We start from the raw sequence: 19376 nt of genomic DNA, 5'->3' as shown, positions 1-19376 counted from the left end.
ATCAGTGGGAGCGCATCTATGGTCCCAGGGCTCTACGCTCCTGGGGTCCTACGATCCCCAGCTCAATATCCTCTTAATATGACACATAAAGGAGACCTTTCAAAGGGTTTTTTTATGTTCTCAGAAATGTTTTGTCCCTAGGTCAAATGTTCAATGTATGTTTCCCTGGGTCAATGTGTTGAAATCACCCACCTGCAGCTTATAGCCTGCTGATGTTATACTGCTTTTCATTTTCCATATTTAGACATTGATATCTCCACAGTGGCTGAACAGATTTTTACCATTCAAACTGTATTTGAAACGTCCATCTCCCTTCTTTCGAACTGCAAAGATAGCCCTCACCAATCTCTTACAATGTTAGTTTATATCAAGAGACACACAAGCTGGGAACATAGGGATGAGCCCCAATCAGCAACTAAACAACGGTGGTTAAGTTAGAAAGGATCTGCGTTTTCTGTCCAAGTCTCTGGGAGATGCAGGCCTTGTTTCAAAAATAAAAACCCAATTCCATCTGTAGCTTTTTTCACAAGCTGCTGAATATGGAGCTTAAATGAAAGAGAGTCATCTGGAACAAATCGTAAATATTTATAAGAAGAAGCGTGCTCAATCGTTTTGCCAGGATGGTGAAGATGATGAAGTGTGATACTAAATCAGTTGTGGGAAGATTTTAGAGGATGAGCACTGATGAAATTTATAAAGGTGTGAGTGTCTAACCCATTAACAAATACAGAGACTTCTGCACAGTCACTCCTGAAGCCTTGGGTGTTGAGAGTTTCTCTGAATCATCACCAGCATATGAACAGGTCACTGTGTATCACTGATTTGAAAAGTCTCGGTTTGAGGCTTTATGCTCGTATCCATTGTTGCTGTGAGAATCCCCTGTGCAGTCGCCAGCAGTGAAACAGAAATTACACATTAGAGCACATTAGAGTCATGCTGCTTTTCTGCCATTACTAGGCACATAAAGGATGATTTTCTCCTGCTTCGCAACACAGGGACCCGATACATGCCTGTTTCCAAGGTAACAGCATAGAATATCCCATTTGTTCATGCGTAATATGAAATGATGGCCTTGCAGAAAATGAAGGAGGAAGCATGATCCTTTGTAGAATCACACCACCACACGTCCTACTTCTCTATCTAGGGTGGTTGCGTTTGCTATTCTTGGAGATTCTTTTCTGTGCATTGAGCATGAGATGAAGCCAGTGATATTGTCTGTCAAGCAGAATATATCCACCTACTATCACCATATTAAAAATTGTACCATTATGATGGGAGTAAAGACAGCACATTTCTCTTTCAGAATCAAACGTTTAAATCAAGAGTCTTGGATGCAGATAGATTGGAGAGACTCAATTCTCTGGGTCAAAATTTAGAAAATGTGCAGATGTTAAAGCTGATAATTGGCAGAAACTGTTAATTATTTAAAAATATTTCTATAACACATACTTTGCTTTGTTCTCATGCACCAAGTAAAGTGCTCGAGATAGCGAGAGAGAGTCAATTCACTAATTTTGACTTCATAAGGGATTTTTCCCCATTACTTTACTTTTCTTTATTAATTTACATATTGGGGACAACACACATTAATAAACATCAATATAATGTAAATGCAGATTTAGGCAAAAGGCACATTTACATCTGCAGTCCCTGGGCAGGTTGACTTTATACATTAAAAGAAACAAACAATGGAAAAAGCTTTTAACTAAAAATAGCTTTTCACATATGGAAAATGTATGCGTAGCATATGAGAAACAGTGCTGCGTTCACAGCATATTGGAAAAATTGAATTTCTAATACAACAGAATGACAACAGGCCTTCAATTTGGAATTAAATCATACTTCCATACATTCAAATACAGAACTAGGAAATAGAAAAAGAAGAAGAGTAACTTAACACTGTCATGGTTTTGAGGTTTTGTCCTTTTGTCATTTCCTGTTTTATTTTGTAATACTCTACTTTGGTCTACTTCCTCTTGTGTCTGTTAGTTTTGCTTCCTGTCGTTGATTGCTTCAAGTGTTTTCACCTGTGTGTCGTTGGCTCCCCTGCCTGAGTGTATTAAGTCTGTGTGTTTCCTTTATTCAGGGTCAGATCGTTGTTGTACCTTGTGTCAAGCGTCCTGGCCTTTGTTCCTTGTGTTTTCTGGGATTTTTTTTTTCAAGTCTTGTGAATTTTGGATTTGGATTTGCCACTTCTTGGTGGCAGACAAATTTTCCTGTTTGGACTGCTCTCATTGTTTTTTTTTTTTTTTTAGATCTCTGCCTGCCTGACTACCCATGTAAGCCATCAGTCTATTAAATCAGTGATCTGCACCTGCCCACGTCTCTGCATTTTGGGTCCTACTCCTGATTTCCTGCTCGACACTCCACAACAAACACCCCCTGAAAAATCTTGTTTTTGCTGACCTCGAGTGCTTTAACTTCTCACCTCACTGCAGTGATGTAAAAGTGTACTCCAGGACTCTGTGACGTCACTGTTGGTTGTGGTTACAGGTGCAACAAAGCACCAAGCACACCACCCAACTACGATACTGTGTGTGGTCAGAGGTGAAATAGACTTGAAACTTTCAACCAGAGCGGCCAGTGAAACACTGATTTACAGCCTGGTGTTAAGTTAATCTTTAATTTCTCATCTCATATCTCAAAATGAAACATAGCATTAATTATTTGTAAAAATACACAAAGCCTGTTTTTATCTTAACATATTCATACACCTGAGTGAAATTATTTAATATAAATATGAATATATAACTGAAATATGAAGTAGAAGAAGGCAAGTTGAGTAAGTAGAGTTGCTAGCAATATGCTAATCGGTTAACAGGTGCTGAATATCATTAAAGCTGCAGTGAGCAGTATTTCTTAGAAATAATAACACTAAATCAAATTACTCCTGGTAATGAGAAAGGGCTGCCACTGATTTTACACATAAAGATCATGTTAGTGCTACTTGATCTGTGAAAACAGTTGTAAAGAGAAAATAACCCTGATGGTGTCATAATGATGTCATCAGGGTTATCTCAGTTTGGGCTTGGAGACAATACATTTATAGCTGTCATTTATAAAAGTCTGTGTTGCAAACTGGAGGTTTGGAGTTTGAAAGATGGTCTTTACCAGTCAGGGAGGGTCTAATGAAAAACACTATTCAGCTGCATAATGTTAAATGTGGGATCCGGTGTTTTTGGAGCTTTACCCATACGAATGACTAAAAGTCTGGATATCTCAAACTCTGCTGCACATTTTTTTTTTAAATCTCACAAGTCCAACAACTTTATGGGAGTGCAACACCACACTGCTGCAGTGCCCCTTTTTTAACAAAACTAGAACAATACTGGTTCATATGAAACTGTGGGCAGCTCTGTTTCTGTAAGATGTCTTAAGTAGGTACCTCAAAGAATGATGTTGTGACTCTGTTTTAGGATCTTACTGCCCCCTAGAGGTTAAAAATCTCTTTGGGGATACATAATGAAAGCTGTTGTATCATATACAGTATCTGCATACATCTGGGTTCCTCCAGCTGAAGTAGGACACTAAAAAACACACATTCGTAATAATCTTGCATGGTTTGACCCAATAAAGTGAGTTTATCTCGATAAAAGATTCAGAGTTCACTAACTGTCTTTATCTTTTATAATTAACGCTACCTGTCACCAATGTTACACTGTCAATCGATATTATTATGTCCATCAGTGGTGGACTATATTATACTTTTAAAGAATCATTTGTACACTGCGGTGTTACTACTAGTAAAGTAGTGGAATACAAGTATAAAGTAGTAGTATGTAGAAGTGGTAGACGCCCTGGCCCCTCTGTTTTTACAGATCTGGCCCCAGTAGTGGAAGAAGTATTCAGATCCTTTACTTAAGTAAAACTACCCACACAACAATTTAAAAACACTCCAGTAAAAGTAATTAATTCAAAATTCTACTTCTGGCTACTTCTGTACTTCTACTACAGAAGTATTATCAGCAAAATGTACTTAAAGTATCAAAAGTAAAAGTACTTGTGCAGTTAAATGTCCCGTGTGACTGATATTCAACAGCAGCTCTTTCCAGAAATCATGACCCGGTTACTCAAGATAATCCACAGATGTTGTTGTGAGCAGTTTCATGTAGGAACTATCAGTAGAAAGAAAATAGTTCCCACATGAAACATGTTTGTTTCGCTCCGGAAAAATAATGTTATCATTGCAGGCAAAAAGTATTTATTTATTTATTTTACCTTTATTTTACCAGGAAGTCCAATTGAGATCAAACATCTCTTTTACAGGAGAGACCTGGCCAAAAAAAAAGCAACATACATTAAAACATGATATACAAAAATCCACAATAACACAGAAGAACACCTATTCAAACACAGTGGCCTCTCAAGAAAAACAACCATATGCCTCCATCACCACATGCCTTTAAATTCATGAATGGATGTAAATGTGTCTAATTGTAGATCTTTTTGCAGATAGCTGGTAACTACCAGAGCTGAGACATCTGTGAGATCACAAAATTGGCCTCTGAAGACGTAACTCACTGCTGTATGATACGTAAAGAAATACGTAAAAACGGATAACGTTTTATTAAGGTTTGCGTAGGGAACGCGTCTGTACGTGAACGAATCACGGAATAATGTACGCAGTGCTTAGATCACGGAGTTAGATAATTCCGACCGTCCACCTTAACCCGAACGCACCATGGAACTGCGCTGTACCCGCCCATCTAGGGGTCACCTGACGCAATAGCATCGATTTTAGTGGTCACTGCCAGCTGTCAATCACAAACTCACCACGTGGTTGATAATAACAAGGGTGGGCTCGAGGGGGCGGTGGTGGACTGTCAACGATTATTTAGAAATATGTGGCTACGCATGGATGAAGTTAAGTAATGATTCATCTCTCAGGCTTAAACGTTAAATTGTGTTTTAGAAAAAACAGCGTCAGTATAACACAACCGTAGCTCGACGGGTGAGCTGTGGTTGTCGTCGCTGTGTCGGTGCGAGAGACCCGGAGAGGAGCGGTTAAAGAAACGTTAGCTAGTTTAGCTTAGTAACGGTAGCCATCAGGAAGAAGTGTCACCGCCTGGTCTGAACAGGAACCAGGAGAGCCAGTCTTTGACCATGGCTGCCCTCGGTAACTCGGGGGCCACTTCCAGTCCCATGGTGATCCTGGCGCCCAAGACCAAAACGAAAAAGAAACATTTCGTACAGCAGAAGGTGAAGGTGTTTCGAGCCAGCGACCCCGTCCTGAGCGTCTTCATGTGGGGCGTGAATCACTCGGTGAGTCAGTGGAAGCTAGCGTTGCTGTACATGCTAATGTTAACGCTGCTGAGAGTAACCGCAATGTATATGTGCCATGTACATTTAGCTAGCTTAGTTAGCAGTAGCGTTAGCAAGTGATGCAGCCGGTAGGAGAGTGTCACACCGAAATCTGTGACCGGTCAGGTTGTGTGACACTGCAGGGTCATCTACAGGAAAAACTCAGATGGTTTGACTAAATATCGACAGGTGGAGTGCTTCGGATCTGCAGACGTGTACACATCTAGCCACCTGTTTCTGTTACACAGCTATCATGACCAGATCTGAACATTATGGGCTCACAATTTTTGTTAACAGCTATTAAAATTGTATTAAAATACTATGAACTTACCATGTTTGATAACAGCTATCAAAATACATTAAGGGATCATGGTAAGCACATCTTTGCAGCACTAATACCGCTGAAATATCTCATCATCTCCCATCTGTTGGGAGGAAGAATGCAGCGTAACAGGTGTAACATCATCACCTAACGTTACACTCTCAGGTGCATGAATTGAAGCCCAGTAAGTATTGCAGTATTATAAATCATGCTTTCAAATATACAAAAATTGTTAATTTTAGACTAGATCTGCAGTTGATCGACAGAAAATTAATCTGCAACAATCTTGAATTTTGAGAATTTCCTGCCTTTTCTTTTCTTACATCATAATGAATGAAATATCTTTAGTTCTTGTTGGTTAACCGTTGGTTGGACAAGAAAAGACAAATGACGACATTGAGGAAGTTGCGATGGGCATTTTTCATTGTTTACTGATATTTTAGAGACCAATCTAGGAATTAATCGGACTGCAACTGATTATTTTCATTATCAATTAATCGATTGTTTGTTCTATAAAATAAACGGTGTAGTCCCTCATTCGTCCAGGAATTTTCCTTCATAGAAAAGGTTTCAGTCGTAGTCATCTGGACACTGTTTTCAGAATCAGGATGTTTCTGCTCCCATCCGGAAGTCATTCTCAACTGTGAAGAAGAGTTGGTTTGAAAGAGGAGTCAAAGAAGCCATTTTTGTGAGATTCAACCTGCCAACGATCTATCACAGTGTATTATCACCATTCTCGAGCCAATCATATGCTAATCAGGTACTTAACAGTGATGAGGGAGTTGCAGCTAGAAAACAATAGGCCTGATTATTGATTACTGGGCCATCATGGAAACAAAAGAAGAGCAGTTTCAGGTGAAACTAGGCAGGGTAAACAGCAGAAACTCAGGAAGACTCCTTCCTGAGGGCAGGGCTTATGTAACACAGAGTAGCACAGAGTTCCCGGCCCGTTTTTCACAATTGAGAATGACTTCCGGATGGGAGCCGAAACGTCTTGATTCTGAAAACAGTGTCCAGATGACTACGACTGAAACCTTTTCTATGATGTTCTATAAAATGTCAAAGAACAGCGAATAACGCTTGTCACAATTCCCAGAGCCCAATGTGACATCTTCTTATTGTTCTGTTTGTTCGATCTACAGTCCAAACCCCAAAGATATTCAGTTTACAATGACATGAAACAATCTTTTGATCAACAAATCGATTCATCAACTAATCGTTAAAGCTCTACGGCCGATTAGTTGATGATGAAAATAAACGTTTGTTGCAGCCCAAGTTTAGACTCCAATGTGAGCTGTTTTAAATGATTGTCTTTTCACAATTGCCTTCTGTCTTTCAGATCAATGACCTCAACCAGGTGCCTGTTCCTGTCATGCTGCTGCCTGATGACTTTAAAGCCAACACCAAGATCAAAGTCAACAACCACCTCTTCAACAAGTAAGACACAGAAATAAGTACATAGTGAAGCAGGAATGATTGAAATGTAAATAAATTACAGTGGTCTCTGATGCTTTCTTGTTCCTGATAGATAAAATCAGTGGCACTCTCGTTATGCCTAACTTGCAGAAGAACATAAACGGATGACAAAGTCCTGAAGTCTGTGTTGGACTGTAGAGTTTAACAGATGTTTTGGAGTATGTGAAACATCTGTTTGCGTGTGTTCAGCCAGCTCCTGCTCACTTTCCCTACCTCTTCTCCTTTTGCAGAGAAAATCTCCCAGGACATTTCAAGTTCAAAGAATACTGTCCTCAGGTCTTCCGAAATCTAAGGGAAAGGTTTGGTATTGAGGATCTGGACTATCAGGTATGTTCAGTATGCAGACAACTTTAAGCATCTCACTTTGCTGGCTGTCAGTTGTAAATACATTATTAATTTTCCTTAGTAATGATGATGATGATCATGATCTCTACACTCACCCGTGTGCTTTTGGTTTCCTGTCCTACAGGTTTCGTTGACCCGCAGCCCCCCGATGAGGAGTGTAGACGACCAGGGAGAGGGTCTGCTCCTCAACTCCTATGACCGTACGCTGGTCATCAAGCAAATCTCCAGTGAGGATGTTGCAGACATGCACAGCATCCTGTCTGAGTATCACCAGGTAAGGTCTGGATGTTAAACCAAGAGTCTGGCGAAAATCTCCATTTTTCTTTTTGTCAACGAATCTCATGAAAAGACCGAAACAATGTGTTATCAATCTTGTCTCAATACTTTCTGACTTCCCTGCCCTGTCTGTGGCACTCAGCCCCAAGCTCATTGGTTCCTACTGTGGACGTACTGTAAATCTTTACAAACATGTCATCAATATAAAGTTTCATTCAGGGCCGGGGTTATGATGTATTGAATTAATTTGATTTAATTAAAAATGTTCTTTTTGTACAATGTGTAAAATGTCTTCATCAAAGTCGAGTTATTACAACGTGCACAAAAGCGTAACATAGATGATATCTGGCTACATTAGCTGTCTTTAGTCGCTACAGTCCTGTAAACTTTTGATGCCAATAGTTACACAATACATGCACCTGCCGAAGTTAACGGGACTGTTGTGGTTCCAGGTGGCTAGCTGACTCTGGCTATCTCGTAGGGACTTTTAACAGTTGCGTCTACGAGAGGGACAGACGGAAAAAGGACGACAAGGTTGACGAGCCGTTATATGGTCATGAGAGGTTAAGCCACGGAAGTCGCTTTTTTTCTGCAGATTCTACTTTGTTCAGTCTGCCTCTACCTGCCGGGTAGCTAACGCTAACTAGCCAGCTGTCTGCAGCTATCAGGCTGATGTCAAGAAACACAAACGGCAGGAGATTTGTGCTCTGTCTGTGCAGAAACTGATTTTCAAACGGGATGTCCTTAGTTGAAGCATTTGGGATGTGGGATAACATATATATTTTTGAATCTGCATAATAGTGACAGCTGTGCAGGTGGCTCAGGTCTCGCCCATGAAATCATAAAAAATATGATGTTTCAATCATGTCTTAGTCTTCCTGCATTTTCCTCCTCAAGCTTATATTTTTTGGTCATATCGCCCAGCCCTAGTTTCATTATTAAAAAAGGCTGAATTTCCTAAAACAGCTCGATGTTGTAGTTTTTAGCAAATGTTACTCAGATAGGCGTAAATGGTGTATTTGTTGGGGACCATTTTCAGCTGCGGATTAATCCACATTTGGTGCTCTAGTGAGTGTTTGGGGAAGCAGGACAACAATGGAGCTCCATGGCACAGAGGAAGAAGCTATATCAGGTTTTAGATATTGCTTGTTAGTAGCATCAGTTCATTGTTGGTTTTCATGGGATTTGTTGACATTCAAAACTCACACATGACCTGAATTTGAATTTTAAAAAAATGTATGTACTGTGAGATATGTGTTTATTATTGTTAATTGATTGAATCTGGACCAAGATCTGTCAAAGAGCTGCAGGATGTTGTCACAGGTGTTGCTGTTTGAGTCTGCAGTGAAACTAAAGATAAACCTCCTCATGAGCATCTCGAATCTGAGTCCTCCCTCTGCCTTCTGTTCATTCCCTCAGCCATTCATTCAAGGTTTGCCTGTCAGTCTCCAGCATGTTAACATCACACACAGAGCCAGGATCACTCGCCTCCTGTCTGCATTACTGAACTGTGTATAAAGCTTCACATCTATGCCGCTGTGTGTCCTACTTACAGTATTTTCTCCTTAACCTTTTGTTTGGACCTTTTTTGTAGCTAAAAACTCCTAAGAGCGTTTGTCATAGACTTCCTAAAATGAGCACTTCCTGGGGGAATTATTTTATTTTTCTGCCTCATAGGTGAGGGAAGTCGACCCAAATATGACTATTTTTAGATTTAACGTCTTGCCGGGAGCAACAAAGCGTTGCAGTGAGTGGAAAGACAGCTATGTATTCAACCTGAGGACGGCAAACATCTGTCCTGCTGAAGTGTCCTTGAGCGAGACCCCAAATTTGGTTTTAAGGCGCCTCTCTCAAACCGAACCTGACTGCTGACCTCCCTGTGGGGAAAGCTAAACTGAATGAGAATATGCCTCTGCAGACGGAACGAAACAGTGCCTCTCGTCATCAAGGTTAACCGATGTTACAACACTGCTGAGCGTAGGGGAGAGAACAAATGCGCTCTCATAGGATTGTTGGTTTATTAGCGATATTCAAATGTTTATATCAACACATCTATGTTCATGTAAATAGTAGAGTACATTTGTAGGAGAGATAAGAGTGAGGTGATATACTTTCACCTCTATTTTGTTTGTTTCTATTCGGTTTTCTTTGATGTTTGCTGCCCCGGCCTGGTATCAGTGTTCATGCTTGTATGGCTGAGTCTCGTGGATACTGGGTCTCACTTCAGGCTAAACATACCACTGAGCAAACGTTTGGCTGCTTTGAGCTCTTACTGGAATGTGCAGCCTACATCAAACTGGGAGGGAGATGAGGAAAATGGCAGCTCTGTTTCAGAGTGTTATTTATTTATTTATTTATTTTTTTAATTCACTTGGCCCTGAATGAACTCATTGTTGTCAGAGCTCCTGCGTTGGCACTGCACAATTTCTTTCATTCATCATGGCAGGTTGCAGTTTATTGTCTCAGTTTTCTTGTCAACGTTAGTTTCAGGGGTGCACGTTTGGCATGCTGAACAGCTGTTTCATATTAACCAAATAAAATACTGAATTACTTGGATTTCTATGTTTTTCAGCTTAATCATCTGTGCTAAAGAACTGAATATTGAGATGCTGTACTAAAACACTTGGGCCATGCATGAGGGCTTTGCTGTAGACTGCTTTATCATTGTTGTACTTTTGGCTTTCAGGCATTATTTGGATGGATTTTCAGATTGTTGAGGATCAGGTTTTGTGTTTTTTGGCAGGTGTAGGGATTTGGACTTTCAAACTTTGGATCCAAACAGTTTCTGTATTGTTTTTGCATTTAATAATTGTATGACAGGCTCTAAAGGCCAAATCAGTATTTGTTTGACCACATAAATTAGTTATGCACACATAGATATATTATAGATGAAAACTTGGCATCTTATGTTCTAATGAAAGATATAAGGCTGTTAAACTGATAAACCTTTTACAGACAACATTCATAACGTTAATCCATGTATTTAAAGATGTGCCAGTCAATTTGGGAGTGATAGCAGTCAAAACATAATATATGTATCACTCTACTATGTAATTTTATATTGCTATTAATGACCGAGTGCATCCTCTTGTGGGTCAGGTGAAAAATAATTTATAGATAAATTAAACAGATGGGAATCCAATTGATTAAATACCTGACAAATCAAGTCACTTCATCGCAATGATTCCTGTACATCCAATATTGTCATGAAGTCGTCCTGCTCATTATACTGCAGCATTGCCCATTTTTAAAAAGTCTTAAAGAGATAGCTACCTTGGTGTAGGGCATCATTTATTATGTTGGTTTATGCTGTTGTCACTCTGTTTGGTGTAGAGTTGCAGCGAATAGCCGATTTAATTGGTTAGTTGTTCTACAGAAAATTAATCGTCAACTACTTTCATAATCATTCATCGAGTTATTTTCAAGCAAAAATACTGAAATACTTTCCTGGTTTCAGATTCTCGGTTGTGAGGATTTGCTGCTTTTCTCAGTTTTATGTGCCAGTCAACTGAATATCTGGGATATCTTGTCTAAATATTCAGATAAAACAAGCATGAAGAGGTCACCTTAGGTTCTGGGCATTTCTTTGTACTGTTTTTTGACCTTTCATAGACCAAACAATAAATTGATTATTTTCTGAATTCATCGTTAGTTGCAGCCCTAGTTTGGTGTGTGCTGAACACAGGTGGACAGGTCCCCATGTATACTAATGCAGTCCTCGTTCTTTCCAACTTTCACTGTTTCCTGAGATGTGTAGACTGCCATGTGTCCCCCGTCTGAGACCCATGTAGCCTAGTCACCAACCGCTTCTTCCCACCTGTTGGAGGAGGAGAGCCTCACCAGCAGGGTGTAACACACAAACATATTCAGGTGCCCCGTCCAACAAGTTGGAGTTGGTGCAGTGACAAAAGCATGAACAGCTCTTCAACACTTCCTATTGTTGGCACTGGGGCTCCTGACTAATCCTGAAGCACTGTAGCTGGGGATTGAACCCGACTCGCTGTGGTGATTGTTTTTCCACTGTGCCAGGCACCCAGGGGTTAGAAATTAAAAAGAAATCGAAGCACAACACAAAAACAGTGTTCGGGCATGTAGAGCGACTTCTTTTAACATCCTGCCCAGTGTGTTTCAGGGCATGCTGAATGAGGTCAGTCTAAGTGAGTGTCTATTTTAACTGCTGTGAGTGCTGAGCACGGCTAAAAGCCCAACCTGGATAGACCCAGTAAATGGTTTACGTTCAAAGTGACCTTTAAATATGGCCAAATCTAATGTTCATGTATTAATCTGTCATCTGTGAAACTCCTTTCACTATATTTTACTATTTCTATGTTTAACATTGAGACTGCCGTGACAATATTCCACTTTTTGCACCTGCCATGCAAATTCACTGTTGTTTCCTCTCTGCAGCACATAGTAAAGTGTCACGGTAGCACCCTGCTGCCACAGTTCCTGGGTATGTACCGGGTGAGCGTGGACAACGAGGAGACCTACCTGATCGTCATGAGGAACATGTTCAGCCACAGACTGGTTGTACACAGGAAGTACGACCTGAAGGTGAGGAGGAACTGCACGGCAAACTGACCTTTTAATCACACAAAGTCGTGCAGAAATTAGTTTCCTCTGACACGGTCCCGAGATGCACAGGAAATAAGGCCACCTGCAATTCACATCTTTTGCTTTCAGACCAGAAGTGGCTTAATACTCAGAAATAAGTACAGCTGTACAAAACAGAAAGTAAAAAATAAATAATTAGATGTATATAAAATAATAATAAGTATAGAAATAATAATAGAAACTATACAGGAGCAATTTAACTCAAAATTACAAGGCCAAAGTGACACAGTGGTGTGATTTAGTAGCAAAGTCAGCAAGGTATAGTATATATATAAACAGTGTACACAAGAATAAAATATGATTAAGTAATGGTAAGTGTGGTGTTTGCCTGTATTAACATATAAATATAATATAGTATATAATGTAATAAAACAGTAAAACAAATTAACAGTAAAATATAGAATGGCATATAAAAATGTAATATAGTATAACATAATATACAGTATAGTACAGCAATATAGCATAAAATATAATATAGTATGAATATAATATATAATAAGTATTGTAAATATAGTGTGAATTTTCCGGAAAGATGCATACAATATTCTACAATTTGTTCTCGCAGGGCTCTCTGGTGGCTCGTGAAGCAAGTGACAAAGAAAGGGTAAAAGAAACATCTTTCCTACTATCCATTTTACATCGTTATGTTGCCAGCTGTCTCCTTCTCATACCAAATGTCCTGCTAAAGATGCATTTTCTTCCTAAAGGGAAAAGAGCTTCCCACCTTCAAGGACATGGACTTCAGGAACAACATGCAGAAGGTGTATGTAACCGAGGAGCAGAAGGAGAAGCTCATGGAGAAACTCAACAGAGACGTGGAGGTAGGTCACCTGTTAAGTTTCTTTAAATGTGACACCTCACTGTTGTTGCACACCTCCACCACACAGCGGCAGCATCAGCACGTCAGGGACGCACCACTCCTGTGAGGCCATTTTGGCAGCAGGAGGATGGATGTGAAATGAATTCACTAGTGAAGGAGGTAAAGTTAAATAATACAACATAAAAAGATTAACCGATTGATAGAAGATAATGATAATTGTTTTGTTAGTAGTAAAATGAATATCTTTGGGTTTTGGACTGTTGGATAGGCCCTTTTTTAGGGCTGCAACTGACCTTTATTTTCATTATCAATTTTTAAATTCGAAATTACAGTTTTCTGTAGTGCAAGTTGACATATTCAGTTTTGTTTGACCAGCTGTGCAAAACTCCAAGATATTCAGTTTACTGTCATAGAAAACAAAAAAACATCAAATCCTCACATTTGAGAAGCTGGAAGCAGAGAAATCTGGTTATTTTTGCATAAGAAATCACTTAAAACGATTACTTGATTATTTTAATTGTTGCCAATTACTTTTCCGTCAATCGATTAATCGACTAATTGTTTAATCTCTAGTTAATTTAACTGCGCTATTTTACCTTCTATCTCCCTCTTACAGTAAATCAATGTTCTCGCTAAACGTTGTTGTAAAAGCTTCTTAGCAAATGTCCCTCTGCCATTTTCCCCAGTTTCTGGTGAAGCTGAAGATCATGGACTACAGCCTGCTGCTCGGTATCCACGATGTGGGTCGAGCTGAACGGGAGGAGGAGGAGGGCGAGGAGGTTTCCAATGAGGAAGAACCGGAGGCGGAGAACGGCCTGGCACCTGGCCCTATGGTGGGCTCTTATGGCACCTCTCCAGAGGGAATCGCTGGTTACATGTCCGCCTGCAAACCTCTGGGGCCCGGGGAGTTCAACCCCTATGTGGATGTGTACGCAGTCGGGAGCTGCACAGGTGAATATTTGTTTCAGGCCACAAAATAAGGCCAAGACTGAAACTAAATTGTGATGTTTGGAAAAAATACTTGTCCCTGATTTGTTTTAGGTAGGAATGCACTGAGCCAACGTTTTCTCTCCTGATACTGATTCTAATCCTTAAACTCAGGATATCTAGAGTAAATACCTGCAAAACTAATGACATTCCCATCGGCTGTACTTTGTGTTTGGTGCTAATTAGCAAATGTTAGCATCATGTCACATGACCTTCCTCAGCAGATGGAGTCCCAGTTGGCATGGCATTGTACATTTTCACGTTTGCATGTTTTTTTCTGAGCAGAAAATGTATCTGCAACTACTTTGATAATCGATTTAATCATTTGATTTACTTTTCAGGCAGAAATGCCAAGAATTTGCTGTTTTCAGCTCCTGAAATGTAACGATTTGCTGCTTTTCTCTGTTTTATATCTCCATAAATTGAATATATTTGAGTTTTGACCTGTTGAACAAAACAAGACATTTGAACTTTGAGCTCTGGAAAACAGAGGTTTTTCACAATTTTATAGACATAAACTTTAATCGGCAGATTAATCATTAATGAAATGAATGTCGTTAGTTGCTGCCCGTCCAAAGAAAGGATCTGTTTGTCTTAAATGTTCCTCTGAAGTCTTCTACATACAGTATGTCCGTGTGTTCAACTCCACTATCATCATCTATGTCATCTGGAAAATAATAATGTAGTTTCAGAGGTTTTGGTATTCATTTCTGAACATGGAGCTTTTATCGTGATGATTGTTATACGAGGCCTGTTGCTGCAAATCCAATATGGTCAATACAGGCCCAGTAACATAACCCTGATTGTTCTCTGCCTTTCATCTCAGGAGCCCCTCAGAGGGAGGTCTATTTCATGGGCCTGATTGACGTACTTACTCAGTACGACACCAAGAAGAAAGCCGCTCATGCAGCAAAAACTGTCAAACATGGGGTGAGTAGCACAAAAGAGGAAGGAAAGAGGTAGAGCTGCTGTCAGGTTGTTGAAAACATTCAGCTGTACCTGCACGGAGGGCAAATGTTTGATGTTTGCTCTCATGTCAAGTCATGACTGTACGATGATGATGTTGATGACCTTTTTTTGCTCTTTGTCTCATCTCCTCTCTCTTTGCTGCAGGCTGGTGCTGAAATCTCCACAGTCCACCCCGAGCAGTACGCCAAACGATTTCGTGACTTCATCTCAAACATTTTTGCGTAACACTCAGCAACGAACACTGCCATACGTCAATCCAACTGAGAGCTAAAAGTCTATTTTACCATTGACCAAAAATAGTATACAGATCATTATTTAAAATGTGGTGATCTGAGGCGAGACTACTTATGTTGTAGCAATATAATGTACTACTTCTGATGCATATATTTATTTTTAAGAGTTAAGATGCATTTCTTATAGATATTAAACACTGTTAATGGAATAACTCTGGAGCAGTAGGGTGCATGGAAACAAACTGCTGTTGATCAGTGTTCAAAGTGTTAGACCACTTTAGTTCAAGATCAAACATTTTGCAATTTTTTTTTTTTTTTGCTTTTTAAAGCAGTCACTTCTGTCTAGTTTCCCAGGCATGAACTTAACTTAAAGGAAGAGTTTGAAATTTTGGGCAGTGAAGTTAGATGAGAATATTCATTCCCTGTGGAGTTTGTGACCTCTAGTAGTGCTATGGAGTAATTTTTAAAAAAAATTTTTTGAGTTGGTCCCCGTTTTGTTTGTCTTGTGCATGAGGATGCATGTGCACAAGCACGTGTATGCAGATGACGCGATACACAGTCCTGCCAGTGGTGTCACACTATGCAAAGATGTGCAGCAATGTGCCGGCAAAGGCAGTGAAGAAGAAGAAGACTGCACGCTAGTAAACATGGATGTAAACGATGCTGGATTTAAAATACTTAAAAGTAGATCATACATTTCCGTTTCATTAAAAAGGAAATGTACTCAACACGTTTGTTAGAGCTCAAGGATACATACAGTGTGTTTTTGGTCAATAACACTGAATGCAAACATAACTTTTGTTTGTTTACAAGAAAACTCCACAGAGCATCTTTAAATATGAAGCTATAGGAGGACCAGGAGACGGTTAGCTTACGTTAGCATAGGTTAGCATAGATACAGGAAACAGCTAGCCTGGCTCTGTCCAAAGGTAATAAAATCCACCTGCCAGCGCCTCTAAAGACAATAATTTGTGGTTTATGAGAGGTTGTGTGCACAGCTTGTCGTTTTTACATTTTGGTTTTTGTACAAATTAAAATTACATATGTTAATTACTGAGCTTTAGAGGTGCTGGTTGGTGGATTTTGTCACCTTAGGTCAGAGACAGGCTAGCTGTTTCCCCATTTCTAGTCTTTATTCAAAGCTAAGCTAACTGGCTGTAGCCTTGTATTGGTATCAATCTTCTCATCTAACTCTCAGTAAGAAAGCAAATAAGAGTAGTTCCCAAAATGTCAAAGTATTCCTTAAATCCTAGAATAATCTTTAATGGAGATGGGTATTAAAAAAATAATGGTAGTCTAGACTCTACACTTGAGATGATATTATTTATAGAAGCAGGCCATTTGAATGTTTAGAGTGCCAAATGTGTGGGATCAAAGCTTTATTCTAGCAGGATTTGCACTTTGCATACAATAAATCAACTCTGCTGTGACAGAGCAGTTAAATGAAGCACAGTTTGAATGGATCAAATACTGTTTGCCACCAAAGTCTCTACTAAATTTCAAAGAAAATGTACCGAACAGCCTTGTCAATTGAATTGGTAAATGTGTGGTATTTAAATAGAAAGCATATCATATTTAGCCTGTAAACATTTTTGGCAGCCCTGCATCTCTTAGCTACCACAGCCTGTTAAGGGAATGTGGGGTGGTTGACCTTGGAGCATTTCCTTTACCCACAGAGCTGGGCCTGTGTTAATTAAGTGCAAATTTTAGGATCAGTCCTGACTTTTTAATGAAAAACGTCACACGTGTCGATGTGTAATTCGACATCAAAACACTTCATGAAAATGAGCCCATCCATCATTATTCTGGACAGACTCCTTTTTGAACATGGTGTAGTGTTTTGTGCATTAAAATGGCAAATGTGCGCTATGTGAATCATTGTGATAGGATAAGGTTTAAATTTTAAATAAAAAAATAAATAGCAATAGCACTAGGAACTATTGTCTGTGTATTGTAATGCCATTTGACATTTAGTGTTAACCAGGGTACTCATTGTTGACAGTAACACTACATTACAGTAGCTTATGCAGTTAACCTGTGATATGATGCAGCATTCCTAAACACCGGCAAGGCAGCGTAGATACAGTACACTCTGTATGATGCCTCATCTACCCGATGATTGCACATGTTTGTATTTTTGCAAATCAGCTTTTGGACCAAAATATATTTTACAAAGAATTCAAAGTGTTTGACTCGTTATTATTTGGATCATGTTTGTGTGAGAGTCCCTGCGTGATGACACTTGTGGAAACATTTTCATTTGGAGGTAAACCGCAGAAATACGAGACACAGACACAACCGGCCTTTAAACGGAGAAGCCTTTTCCTGCTCGTGCAGATGTGACTATTATAGGGATGGTAATGTCGGTCGGTCAGTCCGCCATTTTGGTTCAGACAGAAATATCTCACAAACTATTGGATGAATTGTCATGAAATTTTGTACAAACATTCATGGTCCTCAGATGATGAATCCTACTGACTTTGGTGATCTTCTGATTTATTTTTTTTTTCTTTAGCGCCACCGGCAGGTTGATGTTTGTGGTGTTAAGTGAAATTTCTTGGCAACTATTGGATGGGTTGCCATGAAATGTCGTACAGAAATTCATGTTCCCCTCAGGTTGAATCGTAATAACTCTGGTGATCTCCTGACTTTTCATTTAGCGCCATCATCAGGTCAAAATGATCACTTGTCCAACACTTAGGTTTGTGACAAAATTCCTGTAAAACTAATGACATTCCCGTCAGCCTCAGCTGCACTTTGTGTTTTAGTGCTAATTAGCTAAATGTTAGCATGCTATCATGCTAAACTAAGATGGTGAACATGGTAAACGTTGTACCTGCTAAACATCAGCATGTTAGCACTGTCATTGTGAGCATGTTAGCATGCTGATGTTAGCGTTTAGCTCAAAGCACGGCCTCAGTGCTGCTTGCATGGCTGTAGACTCTTAGTACCTACAGTAAATCGTAGTTTACTGGTAGCTATTTTGCAGGTCAGAATATTAGGTAAACTATAGGTGTTTGTCATTATAGTTGTTTTACTCTAGTCTTAGATGACATGGTGAGGATCGGGGACTGCTTTATGTCTCACTCTTTCCAGAAAATGTGTTTTTGCTGACTGGTTCCTTCCTGTTTCATCAGAGAAGACAGAATTTGCTGACTGGTCCCTAGTTGTTTAACCAGAAAACTTAACGGATTTAGACAATAGGATTCGGGCAGGATGAGCAGCGAGACAGAAGGAGGGTGTCGTTGAAGGGGTCATTAAGCTATAAACTGCTGATGGTCTGGAGAGGCAGTAGGAACGCCACATCCAGGCAGCAGATCCCATTAATCAGTGTGAATCACAGCCAACACAAACGTTCCTGTGTCCTCTCCGTATCACGCTGACCTTGGTCATGACCTTTACAGTCCCTCGTGCAAGGACACATCTGGGCTCACTCACCAGGAGCTGCTCCAGTTTGCACCATGGCATCATTTCATCAGTGGGAATGACAGTGTTGCACTTGTTCCTTGTCCAATTTTAGATGAACACTGTCCCTCATGTTCAACCTTTAGCTGCTCAATTAAACGTGTCACATCAGTGGAGCCAGATCTGCTCTGTCGTCACCTGCGCAGGATGAAGTGAAGCCGAACTGCAGCTCACTTTTAAAGAGTGTTGAAATATGATAATGAGGAAGTGTGTGTACTTCTAGGTTAAAGAGCCCCCTTCCTCAGTGAGGTTGATGTGCCCGAGGCTTCCCACCTCCCCTATACGCTGCCCGTCTCCCTCTGGTTGGGGGTGGGGTGGGGGGGGGGGGGGCTTCCTGGCATTGTCCTCTGCTATGTGGTGCCTGTTTTTACTGTTTCTGCACCATTTCTACCAGCCATACATACATACAGGATCACGCAAGGTAATTCACTGAGGAAACTCACCATCACAGAGTCAATGCAAACTGAAAATGATGATAAAATTAACCCTCTAAAATCTGCGGGAACCAATTAATTGACCTGAAGAGATTTATTTTGGAAAAATCTGATTTGGGTTTTTATAACCCCTA

The 19376-nt window shown here is 40.0% G+C and overlaps 1 protein-coding gene across 2 annotated transcripts; it reads left to right on the top strand.

Annotated features, from left to right (window-relative positions):
- The first annotated feature begins 4770 nt into the window (after nt 1-4770).
- On the top strand, nt 4771-17521 carry pip4k2ca (phosphatidylinositol-5-phosphate 4-kinase, type II, gamma a). Of its 2 annotated transcripts, XR_006379398.1 has the most exons (11): nt 4771-5262; nt 6963-7060; nt 7330-7426; nt 7569-7718; nt 12128-12274; nt 12900-12938; nt 13042-13155; nt 13841-14105; nt 14968-15071; nt 15255-16228; nt 16450-17521. XR_006379398.1 is itself a non-coding variant. In XM_044210071.1 (10 exons), the coding sequence occupies exons 1-10, from the start codon at nt 5104-5106 to the stop codon at nt 15333-15335; spliced, it is 1254 nt and encodes a 417-aa protein (XP_044066006.1). In that variant the 5' UTR covers nt 4771-5103; the 3' UTR covers nt 15336-17521. The 2 variants fall into 2 exon arrangements, 1 of the variants encoding a protein (XP_044066006.1); XM_044210071.1 differs by having other exon boundaries at nt 15255-17521.
- The last annotated feature ends 1855 nt before the right edge of the window (nt 17522-19376 follow it).

Source organism: Siniperca chuatsi, linkage group LG10, assembly GCF_020085105.1.
Source record: "Siniperca chuatsi isolate FFG_IHB_CAS linkage group LG10, ASM2008510v1, whole genome shotgun sequence".
Classification (NCBI taxonomy): domain Eukaryota; kingdom Metazoa; phylum Chordata; class Actinopteri; order Centrarchiformes; family Sinipercidae; genus Siniperca; species Siniperca chuatsi.
The sequence above is the reverse complement of the archived record's forward strand: the minus strand, read 5'-3'. Positions and strand labels throughout refer to the sequence as shown.